The sequence below is a fragment of the Saimiri boliviensis genome, chromosome 5, assembly GCF_048565385.1.
Source record: "Saimiri boliviensis isolate mSaiBol1 chromosome 5, mSaiBol1.pri, whole genome shotgun sequence".
Lineage (NCBI taxonomy): Eukaryota > Metazoa > Chordata > Mammalia > Primates > Cebidae > Saimiri > Saimiri boliviensis.
This window is the reverse complement of record NC_133453.1, coordinates 95,900,965-95,922,391: the sequence shown is the minus strand read 5'-3', so window position 1 is coordinate 95,922,391 and position 21,427 is coordinate 95,900,965. Positions and strand designations below refer to the sequence as shown.

The window sequence follows — 21,427 nt, the reverse complement described above, 5'->3', positions numbered from 1 at the left end:
TTTTCATTACATTTCTCATCCACTTTCAGGCAATCTTTTCCTGATGCATATTTTTCATCTGTTTGTAGATTTCTCCTATTTTTCATGGAAGATATTTGTGTTAGTGCTATATTCAGTTCTTTTTTCATTGTTCACTGATCGTGTTTAAATTTCCCTGATTAGCAGTTTGGGGGAGTTACCTAAGCAGGGATAAGGGAGAAAGGACATTGTAACCCTTCATTTGCTCACTATTTCCATCTCTTAAGGCTCCTGTTGATTCTTTATATGGACGTGCTTCCTTTTTCTGCAGGATACATAATGTAACTGCTGCTCTAAAAATGGCCCTGCTCTCTTGTATCCATACCCACAATTGTATCGAGGATGTAGCTTTTGAAATTCAAATTGGGCACCTTGTCTTTTCTTTAGAGAATTGTTATTTTTATTTTTTTTTTAAACTGGAACTTCAGTAGATATTCCATCAGTTGAGTTTTTACTATTTTGTTCTGAGTTTTTTCAGTTCCTCCTATGCAGATTCCACCCAATATCATCATTATAGGCAGAAGAACCAGTGGGGACAAAAAGAAAGGATTATTAGGTTCTCATAATGAATTACTTGAAATGAGACAATAAATATTAGAAATAAGGTTTGAAAGGTATGCCTAGGCTGGTACACTATGAATTTTAATAAGTTAATGAGAACTGTATGATATTTTTAAGTGATGGATTTTTAAAAATTAATCATTTTGCACAATTAATTAGACTCTGCTAATTAATTCTATAAAACTATATGCAAAATGCATGAAAGAAGATATTTTTGAAATTAAAATAAATTTGGACTAATAAAGAGGAGTTAAAATGATAATTAGAACCTTTCTTTGATGTAACAATATATGCTCTTTAAGAAAAATCTGAAAAATATAAGAATAAAGCATAAATTAAAATATTTAACATTTTAGCCATAGTTAAATATAAATGCATACATTTTATTGTTTTAAAACTAGAATCACACTCAAAATATTGTGATCGCCATTTTAATCTTTTTGTGTATGTATTATTTTAAATACGGTTTTTCTAATGGCTGCAGAGTACTTCTTCATATGCCATGGTGCAATTTGTTTTTATCAGTTTCTCCATTGCAAGATATTTAGGTGGTTCTGACACGGATAGTTGTATTGTGTTGATTGTCCTAATGAAGCATGATTCTCCTGACCCCCTGTGGAACTCGTGATAGGGGTGACTCGTTTACTCAGCCCGCTGCTCTCAACTCCTTGCGGGAGGGAATGCACGACAGAAGGAGTACAGGATGGGAGCTGGAATGAATGAGTGCTGGAATTGGCTGGCCACTTTGGCGCTGGGAGGATCATCCTCCACTCACTCAGACCTGCAGCGTTCCACCCCTCGTGGGAGGGAACGCGCAGGTGAGCTGGTGCAGGAACTGGCAGGAGCGAAGACCATGCAGGCCCCACAGCAGAGCCCAGGCGGGGGTGCCTGCGACTCTCAAAGCCCCAGAGGGCATGTTACAGTGCCCTTTTAGCACTGCTGTCCTCAGTAGGCTTGTGTTAATAGCTCAGTGGGGCCTCTGCCTTTTCCATCCCTGAGGGCAAAGGGCCGGTGGGACAGCCTTTCATGCCTGCATTCATGGCTCCCAAGCTCTTGTACGGTGTCCAGGAAAAATGAGGTCACGCGAACAAATTGAAGGATGGTAAACGTGGGGAATTTTGTTTTCGGTGAAAGTGGCTCTCAGCAGGAAGGGGAGCTGAGAAGGGGATGGGATGGGTAGGTAATTTTCCCCTGAAGTCTGGCTGTCCCTAGCCAGATTCTTCTCTAAAGTTACACTGCCACTCTGTCCCTTGGAAGTCAAGCCACTTCTCTCTGACGTCCAGCTGTATCCTGTCTACTGGCTGAGTCTGGGATTTATATAGGCACAGGATGGGGTGGTTTAGGAAAAGGCAACATTTGAGTGAGAAAACGGGGATAGAAGTTCTCACTTTGGACTGTGGTTTCTGGCTTTCTGGCTTGAGGGCGGGGATTCCTGGGGACCCACTCTTCTCTACCTAGATTTTCTCCCCACTTTCCCTATCACTAGTATACAAATCTTGGCGTACTTCAAATAGTGTAATCCAAATAGCGTAACCCAATTTAGATAAATTGGAAGGAGTAAAATTTCTGGGACAGAAAACAATGCATATTTTCCATATATCCTCTTAAATTGTCCTCCAGAAAGATTTTTATTACTTATTTATTATCATTATTCAACAAGTGGCTGATTTCCTTTTCTTTGAATCTTTAATAAAAATATTTACAATAATTTTTAAATCATTTTGCATGTTTGATATATAAAATATGGCGTCATCTTTACATTATACTGTGAAACATCGAGAGTGGGTGTTTTTGCTTGTTTTGTTTGCTTTTCCTGAATTCATGGGGCATGGACGTTTTTCCTTTATAAATTGCCTGTCCATGCTCTGTGGCTGGGTCGCTGCTGGTACGTTGCCCTTTTTCTATGTAAAACCTCAGCAAAAAGACTCTTTGGTGTGGCACAAATATCACTTCTCTTCTCCATCTCTAGTTTCTCTTCCAATTTTGTCCATCTTTTTAATACAGAATTTAATTTAAATGTTTATAAATTGTTGGTATATTCTTTTGAATCTTCTTCTGTTTTTATACTTAGAATTTTCTCTTTTGAAAACCATGAGTATATATATTTTTTCACTTTTGCATTTTGAAAATGTCATAAGAGGTGATAATTGTGACATGATCTGAGGACTGTTTCTCTATTTACTATCATATCTCATTTGTCTCACTGATTAGTTTTACTAGAATTATTCTTATTCATGTACTGCATTTTATAATATGCTATATTATCATATAAAGCATATAAGACACTATTATAGCATATTCCTCTCTATACTTTTCTATTATATAACAAAATTTGTTATGTTCACCCATATACTCTATATAAATTTTAAAACATTTTGTCATGTCCCAAAAAATGGTGCTTTGGAATTTTTATTTAGACATCACTAAAACTAAAATATTATTTAGGGGTAATTAATTTACTGTAAATAAATATTTACAATAATTCAGTAAATTTAAAACTATTCTAAAATTTAAAAAATATATATTTTTTAAAAGATAATGGTCATTGATTTCCAGTTATTTCCTGCTGGAACTCTCCATTTCAAATTCACTCTCTTTCTAAATTTCTTATATTTTTGTCTAAATTAGTTTGTAGTCTTTTTCATCTAATATGTACATACATATATGATTTTTCCTGTATATTTTGTATTTTATGTCTAATTTCACATCTTAAAAATAGTATGAAAGCAACCAATTTCTTTAGAAAATTATTTTTAAAATTTTCAACAATAATATGGGTTTTTGAGGGTACATTTCTCTTTAGAGATTCTATTGTGAAAATATCATATTGTTTTATCTTTTGAGCTTTTAGCTTAATTTTAAAATAGAAACCTACTTAATATTTTTGTTCATTTTATTTTAAATAAAAAATGGTCATTAACTATAACTCTTAAGTTGATATTCCACAGAAAAATAAAATAACTAATCATATAGATAGGTAGATTTTATCCTCATTCTTAACATTATTAATATTAATTACCTTATGATAGCATATAACATTTTATCTGCTGAAGTATTTGATGACTTATATCACAAATAGCTTTATAATGCAGGCCCCAGATTTCTAAATTAGTAGTATTTATTTTTATAGATCAAAATATTATGTCCAGGCACAGTGGCTCATACCTGCAATCCCAGCACTTTGGGAGGCCAAGGCTGATGAATCACTTGTGCTCAGGAGTTTCAGATCAGCCTGGCAAACATGGCAAAACCCTGTCTCTACTAAAAAGACAAAAAGTAGCCAGGCATGATGATGCAGGCCTGTAGTCTCGGCTACTTCAGAGGCTAAGGCACATGAATCACTTGAATCCAAGAGGCAGAGATTGCAGTGAGCTGAATTCATGCCACTGCACTCTAGCCTAGGCAACAGAGTGAGACTCCATTCAAAAAAAAAAAATGGAATGTTTTTATTTATATTTTAGGTTAGTGGGATGGTTTGGCCATGAACTCAGCACCAGATTTAAGATGGATAACAGTAAGTATATTTATTTTGCCTAATAAGTCATTTTATTTTAACTTTATTTCAATTTTCATCTGTCTTTATATTACGTGTAATGTGTATGCCCCAGGAAGAATGCACTTCGAAAATGTCACTGAGAATTCTCAAATAAGAAATGACATATCCAGAGTGTAAGACTAAAAATTTATAGATTTTAACATTATTTTGAGTTTATCCCTTACTAAGGAGGTAAAAGAAAAAGAAGTCCAAGTTAAGGGTCACGTGGCTTGGTCAGATGCCATCAACACAGAGTGCCCGAAACTCTGGGCACAGAGGACAGGAGGAAATTTGCAGCTTGGAGTCAGATTTAGAAAGACTTGACTGTTAATCACACTTTGCTGCTTAATAGTTTTTGGATCCTGCACAAGTTATACCATCTTGTGTGTTTTTTTCTTTCCCACTTACCTAATGTGAATAATAAAATCTATTTACAAATTTGGTTTTAGGGTTAGTCAAGTTCAAAACAATACGCTAAGCAGGACATAGCAATACCTTAATAAATATTCATGTTCATTTCTCTTTTTTCCTAAATATTTTCCTTTTGTGGCTTTAGCCGTGTACCAAAGAGTGTAGCAATTCCTGTGAGCAGTTAACCCCAGCAGATAGAAATGAAACTCTACCATGAAGAGTTGCATTTTCCTGAGTGACTCTATTTCCCAACCATATGGGATACAGAAAGATCATAAATGCTTTGAGAGTTCAACATAAACTTGATCCTTCATATTGTTTTAAATCCTGAGATACTGTTTTAAATTTGTTTTCATTTTTTATTGATTTTATTTATTTATTTATTTATTTATTGAAACAGGGTCTTGCTCTGTCACCTAGGCTGGAGTACAGTGGTGCAATCATGCTCAGCTCAGCCTTGATATCCCTGGCTCAAGCAATCTTCCCGCCTTTTCCTCCTAAGTAGCTGGGACTATAGGTGTGCACCACCATGACTGCCTTATTGTTATTATTATTATATCTAGTAGAAATGAGGACTCACTATGTTGCCCAAGCTGGCCTGAGATTTATATACATACACACATATATATATATATATATATATTTGAGATGGAGTATTGCTCTGTTGCCCAGGCTGGAGTGTAGTAGCATGATCTCTGCTCACTGCAACCTTCATCTCCTGAATTCAAGCAATTCTCTTCCTCAGCCTGCCGAGTAGCTAGGATTATAGGCACCCACCACCACAACTAATTTTGGTATTTTTAGTAGAGATGGGGTTTCACCAACTTGGCCAGGCTGGTCTTGAAGTTCTGACCTCATGATCTACCCTACTTGGCCTCCCAAAGTGCTGGGATTACAGGCCTGAGCCACCACACCCAGCCCTAAGATAATATTTTGTCTATACAGATGCTCTTTGACTTACAATGAGATTATTTCCCGATAAGCCTATCACAAACTGCAACTATCTTAAGTAAACAATGCATTTAATACACCTAATCTATGGAACATAACAGCTTAGCCTAGCCTCCCTTAAAACAAACTCAAAACACTTACATTAGCCTAGAGTTGGGCAAAACGATCTAACACAAATCCTATTTTATAATAAAGCATTGAACATATTGTATGATGTATTGAATACTATACTAAAAGTGAAAAACAGAATGGGCGTATGGCTACTCAAAGTACGTCTTCCACTGAAGATGTACCACTTACGTATCACTGTAAAATTGGACAATTTTTAGTCAAATTATTAAGTCAGGACCCATTGGTGTTCAGATTTGCAGCAACCAAATTGCAAGATTTGATATTTCAGTCAAATCAGGACACCTATGTTTTATCTTGGCTGTTAAAATAATTAGATGTTACCATGCTGGTTATTTAAATTATTTGAGATGGGTTTTCTTATTTGAAAATAGAGGAGTTGAATTTGATCAGGGGTAGCAAACTTTTTCTATGAAGGACCAGATAGGAAATATTTTAAGCTTTCTGTGCTACACAGTCTCTGTGTCAAATACTCAACTCCATCATTGTGGTGGTAAAGCAGTCATAGATTTTACATACATGAAGATTGTGGCTAGGTTTTCACAAAACTGTGTTTTAAATAAACAGGGCTGGGTGTGATGACTCACACCTGTAATCTCAGCACTTTGGGAGACAAGGCAGATGGATCAATTGATCGTAAGAGTTGGAGACTAGCCTGGGTGACAAAGTGAGAGCTCCTATCTACAAAAACTACAAAAATTTGCCAGGAGTGGTGGCACACACCTGTAGTCCCAGCTACTGGAGAGCCTGTGGTAGGAAGATCACCTAAGCCCAGGGAAGGTCAAGGCTGCAGTGAGCCATGATTGAGTCACTGCACTCTGGGCTGGGTGACAGAGTGATACTCTGTCTCAAAAACAAAAACAAACTAGTGGGTCAAATTTGGCCCACAGGCCATATGGCCATATGTATTAGTCTACTTTCACGCTGCTGTAAAGATACCACCTCAGACTGGGTAATTTATAAAGGAACGAGTTTTAATTGACGCACAGTTCCATATGGCTGAGGAAGCCTCAGGAAACTTGCAATCATGGCAGAAGGCAAAGGGAAAGTAAGGTACATCTGATGTTGTGGCAGGTGAGAGAGAGAGAGAGAGACAGAGAGAGAGAGAGAGATTGAGAGAGAGAGAGAGAGAGAGAGAGAGATTAGGGAAAACTGCTATTTTTTAAACTGTCAGATCTTGTGAGAACTCCTTCATTATCATGAGAACAGCACGGGGGAAACCACCACCATGATCCAGTCAACCTCACATTAGGTCCCTTCCTCGACATACGGGGATTACAATTTAAGATGAGATTTGGGTGGGGACACAGAGCCAAACCATATCACCATGATTTGCTTAATATTGGATTTGATGACTATATAAAGAGTCATGTTTTAACATTAGTCAGTCATAGTGTTATCTCTGACTAGCCATCTTAACCCTATTGAATTTAACTTGCTACTGTTCAATCGACTAGGAGAGTATCTGCTATTAATTTACCTTTTTAATATATTATACTTAGGCAGATCTTTTTTTTAAAGCCCCCTCTGTTGTGTGTGTGTGTGTGTGTGTGTGTGTGTGTGTGTGTGTGTGTGTTTCTAAGAGAAACCACTTGACCTAACAATCCTAGAGCTAAAAGTCACCTTCATAGGTCATTTCATTCATATTTCTGCCTTCGGGGGACATTACAATTACATGTCACTCCAAACTGATGCTCTCTCTCATTGACATCGTTTCATAACAGGAAAGCAAAGGTTGAGCAGAACAAGGAATCCTGGGTTGGGAATAGGAAGGCAGAGAATGGGGTCCAGAGAAACTTCCAGAAGAGGTCATTTTTACCTTGGGTCTAAGATTTCTGGTGTTCTACTAAGAAGGTGAGGACAAGGGAGGTGGGAATTGCTGGTGAAGAGGAAATAACAATATTTTAGCTCCATGGAATTAAATATCTCAGAACTCCTACCCAGGAATAAAAGTTTAAGTCTTGCTCTTTCACTCTCCAGTACTTTAGTAACTTTATGGCCACTTTTAAAGTTCCCCTCTTTGATAATGACATGATATTACTTTCTCAGAACTGCGGTTAATCCCTGGGGTCTGTGGATTCCGAATTTCAAATCCTCCCATGTTGTTGGTCTCTTCCTTACATGCCAGTTTAGAGGTAAGTGATGTATGTTTCAACCTCCCCACATCTTTGCCATTTTTCCTGATCTGACTGTGACAGTTTGTAGTACTTTCTCAGCTGCACAGCAAGATGATACATGTGCACTGTGCATGAACAAGGAAAAGAAGGCAGCATTCCCCTTTAGGATAATGATGTTGTGGTGGGGGGGTCTCACTTCATTTATGTCACCAGGCCCCAGCACAATGCTTGGCCCTTTATTGGCACATAGTCAATATTAAATGGAACTCTTTGGGGGAAATACATGTTTTATTCCACTTAGAATCTGTTTAAACATGAATAAGTTATTTAACCTTCTCTTAGTCTCTCTGTATACTAAATAAGCATGAAATATTTAGTTCTTTATAAATTCACTTATTCAACATAAATTTATTGAGAAAATATTGCGTGTCTGATGTAATTACTGGGCACTGTGCTGCTTCTAGCTCATTGCAGATGAATGAACTGACCAAGTGCCACGTGACAAAGCTAGGAAAGACTTACTTGAAGGAAAAATAATGAATAATCAGAGTAAACCAAAGATTAAACAAGGTTGTCTCATGAGGTAGGATGGTTTTATGATTTTTGTTTTATTTTTTAATTGGGACTCCTATGACATTATGTCAATTTATAGTCTTCACTATCACGGACTCAATATTTTCCTTTAAATTAATTTATACTTTTATTTAGGTAAATTTAGTCTTACCCTGAAATGATAGATATACATAACAAGAAAATGAAATTGTGATTCCTTATATACTATTATTTATGATTAGACTAAATGTAGTCAAGTAAAAATATATTGGTAATTATATAGTATATAATTCATAATAATGTGAATGTATATTAAGTAAATATATATTTTGTATACATTTATTTATTTATTTTTTAATTTATTTGAGACAGAATTTCACTCTGTTGCTCAGTCTGGAGTGCGATAGCATGATCTTGGCTGACTGCAACCTCCACCTCCTGAGTTCAAGTGACTCTTCTGTCTCAGCCTCTGGAGTAGCTGGGATTACAGGCATGTGCCACCACACCCGGCTGATTTTGTGTTTTTAGTACCGACAGGGTTTCTCCATGTTGGTCAGGCTGGTCTTGAACTCCTGAACTCAGATGGTCCGCCTGCCTTGGCCTCCCAAAGTGCTCGGATTACAAGCGTGAGCTTCTGTGCCTGGCCTGTATACATGTATTTAAGCAAAATATATTTTAAGTAAATGTGTGTATATATTTCTAACAGAGGTTTTATAAAGAAGTATTCGAACAAGGATTTGAAATTTTTCATATCTCCTTCTAAAATCACGTAGTTTATGATATTTTAGTAAAAACTTATAGAGGATTCCAGCATCAAATGAGTGACAGGATGAAGATTCAAAATTCCTTCTAATCTAAAATGGCATAATTCTGTGAGCACGTATAGCAGTTTCTCATTCTGGCCACTGGATGGCAGCATCAAGTTCCTCTGTTTTTATTAAATTCACCACTGGATAGTGATAATTACATTTCACTCCATCCCAATTTAAAGCGCACCCACTCAGTTTAACCACTAGATGGAGCTTGTGCTGTTTTCACTTCATGGCAGCAAACGAGATTTTTCAGCCAGTGATATATATTTTTGAAAGTTTTTTTGAGTAAAAATCTGCTTAGTAAAATAGATAATGATATTTGAGTTGTTTTTATAATTCAGAGAAATTTTTTTAAACATTTTAAAACAAAATTAAGTTTCTGCATTCATTCCAAGTTTATATCTGGTAGAAGATGTGTGATCATATCAGAAGCACCATGACATACCTTAAGAAGAGCTTGTACCTAAAGTAATTTCTTCTGAAGGGCCATGTCTTTGCAAATAACTTCTCAGACATACCTGAAATTTCCTTTTAGACATCCTCACTTTGGCGTACTTTCTGCAGTGGGTTGGCTTTCCTAGTAGTATTCACCCTTCTGCTGTGGGGAAAAGGTACATTCTTATTTTTCCTACCACATTGTATTAAGAGTCACCTAGACAAAGTTTTTATTTTCAATCATAATCTGAGGACTGATTCTGTTTTTCTTTTTAATATCTAAACTTAACCTCAACCTCCTGAGTAGCTGGGACTGTAGATGTGGACTACCACACCAGGCTAATTTTTGTAGTTTTTGTAGAGACAAAGTCTCACTATGTTACCCAGTTAATAGCTAAACTTAAAACCCTAAAAGCCACAAGAAGAAGGATATGCACGTCTCTGGAGTTTCTAATTCACTTAGAATTTCTCTCGAGCCTCTTACTGCTCATTTCACCGCCAAGACTATGTTCTAACCAAAATTCTTTAGTTAACCAAGCCTTATTTTGGTCAAAGTGTTTTTCAAAATTCTTTCCTACTGTAAATTGCAAAAATTTTAAATTACAAACGAATGCATCAAATTGCTTCCTGTTCTCTGTTAAAACATCCTATTTTCTAGACATTTGTGGGCTTCTGATGTAAGTATCCGTGAATTAACAATGTTTCTATTAATACTTACCTTATCTTCCTTTAAATTTTATTTATGTATATTTAGAGATGGTGACTCACTCTGTCATTCAGGCTGGAGTACAGTGGTACGATCATAGTTTACCATAGCCTCAAACTCCTGGGGTTCAAGTGATCCTCCTGCCTCTGCCTCCTGAGTAGCTGGGACTACAGGTCTGCGCCACAACACGTGGCTAATTATTATTATTTATTTTATTTCTTTATTTTTGTGACAGGGTCCCCCTCTGTCACCCCTACAGTGCAGTGACGGGATCTCAGCTCACTGCAACCTCCACCCCCTGGGCTCAGTTGATCTTCCCACCTCAGCCTCCACACTAGCTGGGAGTGCAAGAGTGCACCAATACACCCAGTTAATTTTTGTACTTTTTGTAGAGACAGTATTTCACCATGTTCCCCAGCCCAGTCTTGAACTACTGGCCTCAAGCGATCCTCTCCACCTCAGCCTCCTTAATAGCTAGGACTACAGGGCATGCCACTGCACTCAGCTTATTTTTTAATCGTTTTAGAGATGAGGTCTGGCTATTTCGTCCATGCTGTGCTGGAACTGCTGGCCTCAAGTGATTCTCCTGCCTCAGCCTGCTGAGCAGTTGGGATAACAGACATGAACCACTACACTCAGCCACCCTATCTTTTTAAACAAGTTTATTCCATTGTAGAAGACAGGTGGTTGAAGTTTGAATAAATGAAAGAAGTAAATGCATGCATCAAACTGGCCCTTTGTTGTCTCTACTTTTCTTTTGAGAAATATTTAACATAGTCAAATATGAACTAGAGAAGAGTTTTTATACTTAAGAATTAATTGTATATAAATCAGACCTTAGATTTTTAATACAATGGCTTTAAAAAAATATATTAATATGCCTTTTTTATAAAAGCATGTGTATATGGTTGATTTATATTAAAATGGCATGTTATAATCAGTTTCAAACTGACCTTTTATTTATATTTTTGGATCTGAATCATTTATACAATAATTCTTAAAATATTATGGATGAAGGGATGGAGCCTGAGGCCAGGAAGCTGGGGGCCAGTGCTCTCTCCTTCACTGGGCACTAAGAATGGCCTCACACAAGCAATGAGTCCTTGAGTCCTTTTGAATGTATTTGCCTTTTTTTTTTTTTTTTTTTTTTTTTTGAGACGGAGTTTCGCTCTCGTTACCCAGGCTGGAGTGCAATGGCGCGATCTCGGCTCACCGCAACCTCCGCCTCCTGGGTTCAGGCAATTCTCCTGCCTCAGCCTCCTGAGTAGCTGGGATTACAGGCACACGCCACCATGCCCAGCTGATTTTTTGTATTTTTAGTAGAGACGGGGTTTCACCATGTTGACCAGGATGGTCTCAATCTCTTAACCTCGTGATCCACCCGCCTCAGCCTCCCAAAGTGCTGGGATTACAGGCTTGAGCCACCGCGCCCGGCCCTGCCTTATTTTTTAATGTAAGATATTTGGTCAAGATTACTTCAGAAGTCTCCTCAATTTTCAAATTACTGAAATGTAAGCAATACATATAGTTTGAAGGTTCATATCTATATGTAGCAATAGGTAGACAAGTTTTAGCTCCTTTGAGTATTCTGACTTCATAATGAAATAAATAGCTTCAAAATACAAAATCAGAGCATTCAATTAAAATACATGCTGAGTCAGAAGACTCAACAAAGAAATGTACTGCTATGTTTCCTTTCAGAGTTACTAAGGAGCCAGTTTTAAGAATTTAAGAGAAAAATATGACTATTGAAAACATCACGCTAAACTTATTTTTCCTGTTAAAACTTATCTAGCTTCTCTAGCTTCATGTTCATTTAGCCGGTAAGAAAAAATAATATAAGTAGTTAAAACTCTGCCAAGAATTATCTTTTAAGCTGAATATTTTTCAAACTACAATTTTCATTTCTTTCTAATTTTAAAAAAAATTCTTTTTCAATATTGAACACATAAAACATATGAGAAACAAAAAAGCAAATAGAATATTTATGTTACTTCCCTATTACTCTCTCTCAATATTTTTATGTGAGGCTCAGAATAGACTTTTACCCTGTGTGGGATGAATTTAAAAGTGCCTCAGAATGCAGGTGCCCTTGTTGTGGTTGTAATGGGGAAAATATGTTTTATATTTTAAAATTATTATTAAAGAGTGACAACATTCTCCAGTATATTAAGATGGAAGCTATTTGTCATACCAAAAAAATTTGGTTTCTAGTTATCCAGAGAAACCTGTAAGAGCAACACCTCCAAGCCCCTTTTTAAAACTAAATGCAAGTAATATTCCTCAAAGTTTTGCTAACCTATGCATACAAACGAACTATCATTAAATGTGATACCTCATGTATTGATTGCCCCTATGTACACAGTAGGGCACCCATAGCAGAACCACAAAATTTCCTAGAATATTATTAAGCTCCAAAGAGAATCGTGGAAAGATTCCTCACATGGTTTTTTATTCAAACCTCACAGTGAAACCAGCTGCAGCCTGTGCCTTGCCTGTCCCTGTTCCTCTGGGAGAATTTTGATTCTTGACCCTTGACCCAAAACTTGGCCATGTTCCCTTGAGTCCTTATTATGCGAAGTCTACCTACATTTTGTTTGGCCCAAGAAAATGAAGAGATGCCTCCTACGAAATTCTGTGTCATCTAAGTGGTCTGAGTCTTGGAGCAGTGTTATCGGCACTCCAGATCTTGGGGGCTTATGAAACCAAGATGTCAGCCTATACGTGAGCTGTCACTGTAGGCTTCAGACATTGTCCAGGAGGTGTGGGTGAAGAGAGAGGCGGGCACTATTCTGTTCTCTGTTTCTCCTCTCTTGCTTAGATATTATTTACCTTCAGTACAGCTCCCATCCTCTCCTTCAGCCAATCCGTAGCCTCCATGCAGTATAGTTCCAGGAACTCTGTGGCTGAATGAGTTGTATTAGAGTGCCTTCCTACACATGCCATGTGTACATACAGGAATAACTGTTTTCATAGACTTGGTAAAGTCTTGATATCACCAAGTGACCCTAGCTTTGCTCTCGATATCTTTGCTCATGACACAAGGAACATTAAGTGGCAAGCCAGTGCATCACACTCTGTTTGCAGTTCATTCTGTTCTTATACATAGGATATATATTTTTACACTCTACTTGACCTTAAGAGATAAGCCAGAAAAGCACATCTGTTCTGACCCCTAATATTCCAGCACCAGTTACTGTGTGCCCTTGTCACTCATCTTAATATAAGACAACTCAGGCAGCAAATGGCAGTATTTTCACACCAGTGCTAGAGTTTAGAAGGGGGAAAATGAGAGAAATGCTTCAGTAAAAATAAATGCATTATCTAATGTGATTTGCTTCCCTCGCTGAGAAGACTTAGCACTATTATTTAACTGCTTGTTTTCTTTCTTTTAAGCTGGGAGAGATTTAGGAGTCAGTAAAATAGTTTTAAATATTACCAGTAACACAGCTTTCCATATTTGAACGTTTAGATCATATTGCACTTTTTGTGGGACAAACTTTACATCAAAGTAGAAAAGGCCTTCTTATGATTTCAAAAAGCGGTTTGGAGAAAAGCTTACATTGTATGCTATTTAAATGCATTTATTAAGGTATGTCTTACTGGATTATACTAAGTTAATTTAAAATAATTGTGAAGGTATGCTCCCGGACGAAACTGAGGGTCAGGCTGCTGTTTCTCATGGCCTAATAACAAGATGCAGATGAACTGGGGAGGAAGAGAGTTTTTATTTCTGTAACCAGTTACAGGGAGAAGGCCTGGAAATTATCTCCAGACCAACTCAAAATTACAGATTTCCAGAGCTTATATACCTTCTAAGTTATATATCTATGTGTAAGTGTGCATTCTTCTGAAGACATAAGTGATTAACTTATTTTAATCTATAAGGTCTGAGTCCTGAAGATCTTTCTCTGGAGCCTCAGTAAATTGACTTAATCTAAATGGGTCCAGGTGCTAGAGTGATTACCCTTATTTTGTCTCCTGCTAAATCACTGAGGCTTGAGGAGTTCATTTAGACCTTCAGTAACTTGTTTGTGGAGTCCTGTGGAGCTTCTTCAGACCCACAATAAAACTTGTTTAATCCTAAGTGTGTCCTGTTAAGAATTTCTTCATTATTTTGTTATGCTTTAAGGCCCAGGAAAGGCCTAGACAAAACTCTCGATGGGCTTTCGTTACATCCCAGCCTTTGTATAAGGGCACTGGCTTTTTAGGTTTTTAATATTTAACTTAATCAGTCAGTACTAAGACAGTTGTGATGGAGGCCTGTGTTAGTAAGACCTGGCCTGCCACAGGTACCTGATATTAACTTACACTTTCTTCCTTTGCAAGTATTATTTAAGTGACATTTGTACAATTTTTCCATCATGGAAAATTTATCTTCATTGTTTAATAGCAAAGCATTTAAAAGAGGGCATGATTTTACAAAAAAAAAAAAAAAAAAGATTGTGTAAAAGGAGATATTTATCAGAAGGGTCAAATGGGCATTTCCTTTTTTATGCATGATTTACTCTAAATTTTTGCTTCTTTGTAAATCAATGAGACACTTTAATCTGATTGTTTCTCATTCCACAGATCTTTAAGCAGGCGACAATGAAGGCATTGCGAAAGAAATCTATTTTGCTAACTGGCTATCTGGAATACCTGATCAAGCATAAGTATGGCAAAGATAAAACAGCAACCCAGAAACCAGTTGTGAGCATAATTACTCCATCCCATATAGAGGAACGGGGCTGCCAGCTAACAATAGCATTTTCTGTTCCAAACAAAGATGTTTTCCGAGAACTAGAAAAAAGAGGTGTGGTTGTAAGTACATCTCTTGCTTTGCTACCAGACTTTGTCTATGGGCTGTGTGTTGGGGATAAAATTTGGATTCTTTGGTTTATTTATTGTTGTTGCATGTGATTTCACATCAGTCCATCAATTAAGGATAAATTAAGGGCCAACTAAGCCCTCAGCACTGTGCTAACTGAAGGCATAGAAATCCATCATTTCTGATAAAAGAGAATATACCACAAACTTGGGTTATAGGAATAGTTCTTCATCACTTACTCATTCTTTTCATAACAGTTTGCAGAAATGAAAGCATTACTATTTTATCGTAATTAATCAGGACATTGTTTTCACTAGTTTGTACTATAATTCATGTATTGAATGAATGGAATTAAAGATCATACCAATTTATTGAAGGGTTAAAAAAATCTTGGTTGCTTGATCAAATTAAGTTATTTTCAACCTTGTCACTTAAGTCAAAAAAGATACATATACACTTCTCAGGAGTGGTAACACTGCAAGGAATATTTTTTTTTAAAAGAAAAAAATTACTCTGGTAAAATAGGAATAATTTTTTTCAACCCTTCACCCTATATGACCTTCTCATTCTCTTGAAGAGAACTAAGTAAATGTGAACTAGTAATTTCAGGGAAAAAGGAGAATGTATCTACTTCCAACGATAATGGAATTAAGGCACTGGTTGGCTCACGTTTACCTTCAAACGTGTAGGAGATGTTTCCCCCAGATGCTGGAGGCACTAGTCAGAAGATTAGGATTCTAAATTAACCAATGCCATTGTCAAGCTCTGTCCTCCTGGGAAAGTTCACTGGGATCTACTGGCTTGAAATTTTCATCTGTATTTGGGGTTTAAAATTAATTACCTCCAAGAGTTGTGATTGGACTGAAATGGAACAGCACACATAAACTATCTACTATATTGTCTAGCCTATAGCAAGTGTTTTTAAAGTTAACAGTAGTGATCTCCAGGCATGTCAAAGTATCTGGTGCTACTTCAGGACCTATCAGCATTCCCAGGAATGTAGCCCATTTCTTACCTGCAGGATTAAAGATTACAGAATTAAGTTCAAGGATTATATACTAAAACTCTCCAGACCCCAGTGGGGTTTTTATTCATTTAAATTCATCCAAAGGTTCCATCCCTCCAAGGGGTCCCCACAGGAAAAAAAAAAAAAAAAAAAAACATTAAAAAACTATATATGATCTATTAATTGCTTAAGAAAGATAGCTGCTGAATAGATTTCAGAATTTATCTTGGCTATTCATGCACCAATCCATTATTATTTCTTAAATTATTATCAAGAGAAAAGTTTCATAAGCCACAGAAAAGGATGAGTTCATGTCCTTTGCAGGGACGTGGATGTAGCTGGAAACCATCATTCTCAGCAAACTGACACAAGAACAGAAAACCGAACACCACATGTTCTCACTCATAGGTGAGAGTTGAACAATGAGTACACATGGACACAGGGAGAGGAGCATCACACACCGGGACCTGTCAGGGGTCAGGGGATAGGGGAATGATAGCATTAGGAGAAATACCTAAGAAAAAAACACCATGTTTTATTTAAACATTTTGCTTATATATTAATTTTTAGGGAAATCATTATGAAAGTGCTTTACATAAGTTTATCTCAAATGCAGATTTTCAGTATGTGAAAAATGCAATATTATTGTGGCTTTATTTTTTCCCCACAGTGTGACAAGCGGAATCCAAATGGCATTCGAGTGGCTCCAGTTCCTCTCTACAATTCTTTCCATGATGTTTATAAATTTATCAATCTGCTCACCTCTATACTTGACTCTGCAGAAACAACAAATTAGCAGTGTTTTCTGGAACAACTTAAGCAAATTATACTGAAAGCTCCTATGATTATTCAGTATTATTCAATTTGTAATTATTGAAAGCTTGTCACTGTATTGATCACATGTAACTAACAATAAATAATTACCTTACAGAAAATCTGATATAATTTTTGAGAGTCTGTGGCACTGAGAAATTCACAGGACTGCCAAGTTGCTTGGTGTTTAGGGGACCAAAGACTGTGTTGGTTTAATTATGGTGTATACAGTCTCAATAAGCTGTCACATTTCATGGTCATTGAAATGTTTTATGTTGGTTTAACTTCTGGTTTAAAATGTATCAAAGTTTCTTTGATGCATTGTAGTTGAACAGTCTGATATAGATATGTATATATATATATATATATATATATATATATATATATAAAATTTTGAAATGTTACATCCAATTCCAATCTAAGGAAAAGAGAATATATTTCCTGGGATAGTGCCTTTCGAATATTTTTGGAGGACAATCCACATTGCTCCCGCTGGTCTCAAATGTCAGAAACCAATGTTTATGCATATAGATGCCAAATAGTATTGACTCTAAGATATTTTTGTCATAGTTTAACCTCTTTGAAAGAGGACACATCTTTCTTTTTTTCTTTTTGGGGTGTGTGTGTGTGTGTGTGAGCAACATGGCTGTTTATTCACCTGGGTGCAGGTGGGCTAAGGCCGATAAGAGCATTAGCAAAGGGCAGTGAGATAGGAGTTGGTTTTATAGGTTTGGGTAGTTTTTTGGGGGGGCAGGGGTGTTGCAGAGTAAGTTCAGTTACAGTGGTGGGGGTTAGGGGCAAGGAGCATACATGACCACCAGTTCAGTTACAATGGCAGGGTTAGGTGAGAGGTATTTACATTATCATAAGAACAGTTAAGATGGCAGGGTTGGGTGAGGGGCGTTCGGGGTAAACTAGGATGGGCGATTAGGGACAATGGCGAACGGAACGCAGGTGGAGGGGTGGAAGACATCAGCGAGGTAAGCAGGACTTCAGACTTTCAGGCTCCAGGCTTGCATATGGAGACCTGACATACTTGTCCTTTTGTATAGGGAGAAAAATTAGAGAAGAGGGAGTGATAACAGGTTTCAGGGGGTGGGGGCGAAGTTTCTCAAGGCTTCTTTGAGCAGGATTGGGGGCGGGGTGGAAACCTAAAAGTGGGAAAGAATTGAGACTACTGGGAGATTTGGGGGAAAGGGGTAATATTGTGGGGTTGTTAGAAGGAGCATTTGTCATATGGACTGATTGGTTATTACCTGTATACAATTTTGTAGGAATTGAGAGATTAATTGGAAAAACACAGAGTTTAAATATGAGAAGGAGAAAGACAGTATTAGAGAAGGTTAACTGAGTGGAGGGAGAGCTTTTGTTTTTATGGTGTATGAGGAAGCCTGTGGTATACATAAGCAACCGCTCACTTTTATTAACAAGATTGGGTTTGAGCAGAGAACAGGGGCCAGATTAAGAGTGAAATATTAGCTGTAATTGCCTGGAGGAAACGTGCAAACTGGCAACTTAAACAAAAGCAGGGCATGCAAAAGTAAACGAGTACAGTGAATTTGAGTGCAGACAGAAAATAATAGAAACAGACTTTTTGAGGGTGTAGTTTAAGTAATAGGTGCAACTGCATAAAGATGGAGAAGGTGAGGGGCTGAAAGTAAGTGTGTGAGGTGTAAAGAGAAAACTTTGGAGGTTGTGAGAGCTAGAGGGTAAATGGGGCATAGCCTGTGATTTTGAGGGATTTTAAGAGTATTAGAGCAGCGGCTGCTCCTCTATGTGCTTCTCACATAGGCCTGGCTCCTATGTGAGAATCCCTACCGCTCGGCCCTGGATTTTAGCAGTATATAATGAAAAAGTGTTGAGGCAGGTTGGGGAGAGCTAGGGAGGGAGCAGTTTTAGAGCTGTTTTTTAAGGAGCGAAAGGAGGAGTGAGGAAAGGATTTAGGATTAATAGGGTTCGGTAAGTTTTTTTTAGTGAGTTCAGACAATGGCTTAGTTAGAGTAGCAAAACCTGGTATCCAGAGGTGAAAGTAGCAACCACACCCAGGATGGAGAGAAGCTGTTGTTTGGTGGGTGGGTTGGGGTTTGGGAAATGAACTGGATACAGTTCGCAGGGAGAGCGCATGCATGCTGGCAAAAGATTAAAACAGATGGGTAAGAAATTTGGGCTTTGGAAGGGGATACACGATACCCCTTTGAGCATAGATGCTGAAGAAGCAGGAGGGTGAATTAAAAGGCCATGTTGCAATAGAGAGTGATAACAGGTTTTACTTTTAAAGCCTGTGTGGGATGGGGTACTGGGGCTGGGCAGGGTAAGGGTGGTAAGGTTTTAAAGGGATGATGAGGGATGAGTGACTTACAGCAACCGATGGGAAGGCGGTGTTTTACACCCTAGGGTTAAGGTCGGGGAACATAAGGGGAGTTATTGAAGGATGGGTTTGGGGAAGAGGGTGGCAATGAGTTGTGGTTGTAGCCCAGGAATAGTTAAGGAAGCAGACAATTTTGCTAGGATATCTTGGCCTAACAGGGGAACTGGACAAGTGGGGATGATTAGCAAAGAATGGGGAAAGGAGTGCCGGTCTAATTTACAACAGAGTATTGAGACGCCTGGAGGGCTTGCCATCAATTCCCACAATAGTTACGGAGGCCGAAAGAAGGGAGCGTGGAGTGGGTGGCCTCCGTGTTGATTAAGAAGGGGATGGGCTTACCCTCCGCCATAAGAGTTACCCGAAGTTTGGCGTCTGTGATTGTCGAGGGGCTTCGGAGATTCTAGGGCAGCGTTAGTTTTTAGCTGCCGAGCTGAGGATTGGAGCTTCAGGAGCTCTGGGAGCAGCGATGCGAGTCAGACAGTTGACTTTCTGTGGGGGCCCTGCACAGATGGGGCAGGGCTTAGGAGAAATCCTGGGCTGCGGGCATTTCTTGGCCCAGCGACCACGTTTCTGACACTTGAAGCAAGGTCCAGGAGGGGCGGCCTGACGCTGCAGTCTGGGTGCTCCGAAGTCTCTGTGAGCTGGTGGTGTGGCTGCTGTTTGTCTTATGGAAGAGGTAAGCATCTGCAGTTCTAAGATGTGCTACCCCCCAACCCCCCTGGCAGATTTTCCCCTATTATTGAATACCTTGAAGGTGAGGTGGCTTAATTCCTGTAGTGGGGTTTGAGAGCCAGATTTTATTTTCTATACCTTTTTGTAATGTTGGGGTCGATCCGGTGATAACATACATATTAAGCGTTTTTTAGGGGTGAGAGTAGAAGTAAAGATGACATTTAAGTTACTCCAGGTGAGATTATAGGACTGGGTTAAGTATTGGAGGATTTGATGAAAAGGAGCCTAACCTGTGGCCAATTTGGAAAGATTGGATAAAGGGAAAGGAATGTGCACCTTAGCTGGCTCCAGCCACCTCTGGAAGGGGGAATTGGTGGGGGGGGGGGGCGCGGAGGAGGTAGCTGAGGGACTAAACTGTAAGCTGTAACCACATATGAGGTGGGGAGGTGACAAGAGGCATAAGGAGGTGGGTTGTGGGCAGAGGAAGAGGAGGAGGGCTCTGGGGGTGGGGTTAGGTTCCGGATTAGGGCCTGGTTTGCACAGGTGGAAAGGATAAAGGTTGGAAGGATTGGTTAGGGAGGGATTGGTGTGTAAAAAAATGCCTGCACGTAGGAAATTTCAGACCATTTGCCTGTATGGAGACAAAAATTGTCTAAATTTTGTAAAACAGAGAGGGAGAAAGTGCCATTTTTTTGGCCAATAGGAACCATTGTTTAACTTGTATCGTGGCCATGCAGTGTTACAGAAGATGATGAGACGTTTGCGTTTTAGGTTAGGAGACAGTTGAAGAGGCTTGAGGATTTTTAGAACACGGGACAGCGCGGGGGCGGGATAGAGCACGGACGATTATCCATGGTTCTGGAAAGGCAGCAGAGACAAGGAGAATAGACAGGCAACCCAAACGCTCGAAAGGCATCCCTGGTTGAGCCTGGGTTGAACCTCATCTTTGGTGGGTGGTCAAAGAGAGTGTCCTCCACGTTGACCTGCCACCAATATTAGCCATGAGCCTGTGGGCAATGTTCACTAGGGTGAACGTCTCCGCAATAGTCAAACCGCCGGGGAAACTGGGTGCCCGGATCTGTGACCTACTTACGATTTTCCAGTCATGAACCTCATGGAAGAACCTGGTTTACCTGATTTTCCTTGTCTTTGCGGTGGAAAAAGGATGAAACCAAAAGGGGGAGGAAATGGAAAGGAAATGGCAAAAGGATGGGAAAGCAAAAAAAGAAAGACTGCTTACCAAAACAGCCGGTAGTGTGCGTCTGTGGGCTGGTCTGATGACCCCAGGTCAGTAGATGGATCTCTTCATGGAGGGAGCACAAGAACAGGGACAGGGGTTTGGTCTCCCATAGGAGTTCCCCCGTCCCGGGTGTCTGGCACCAAATGTTGAAAAACATGCGCTTTGAACGAAGAGACCTTCCAAACAGGCTTTGTGTGAGCAACATGGCTGTTTATTCACCTGGGGGCAGGTGGGCTGAGGCCGAAAAGGGCATTAGCCGAGGACACATCTTTCAATTTTCAATCAATAATT

At 38.7% G+C, this 21,427-nt stretch overlaps 1 protein-coding gene across 5 annotated transcripts in view; it reads left to right on the top strand.

Annotated features, from left to right (window-relative positions):
* Positions 1 to 16,988, top strand: part of KYNU (kynureninase) — a 157,284-nt gene extending 140,296 nt beyond the window's left edge. For 2 of the 5 annotated variants that reach the window (XM_074399733.1, XM_074399732.1), the window contains 4 exons: positions 4,041 to 4,093; positions 7,655 to 7,740; positions 14,800 to 15,030; positions 16,714 to 16,988. In XM_074399733.1, the coding sequence (XP_074255834.1) occupies positions 4,041 to 4,093; positions 7,655 to 7,740; positions 14,800 to 15,030; positions 16,714 to 16,839 (496 nt within the window). In that variant the 3' untranslated portion in view covers positions 16,840 to 16,988. Of the gene's footprint in view, positions 1 to 4,040; positions 4,094 to 7,329; positions 7,460 to 7,654; positions 7,741 to 8,186; positions 8,306 to 14,799; positions 15,031 to 16,713 lie in introns of those variants that run through there. The other 3 variants (XR_012517773.1, XR_012517774.1, XM_074399734.1) reach the window with 3 other exon arrangements.
* The last annotated feature ends 4,439 nt before the right edge of the window (positions 16,989 to 21,427 follow it).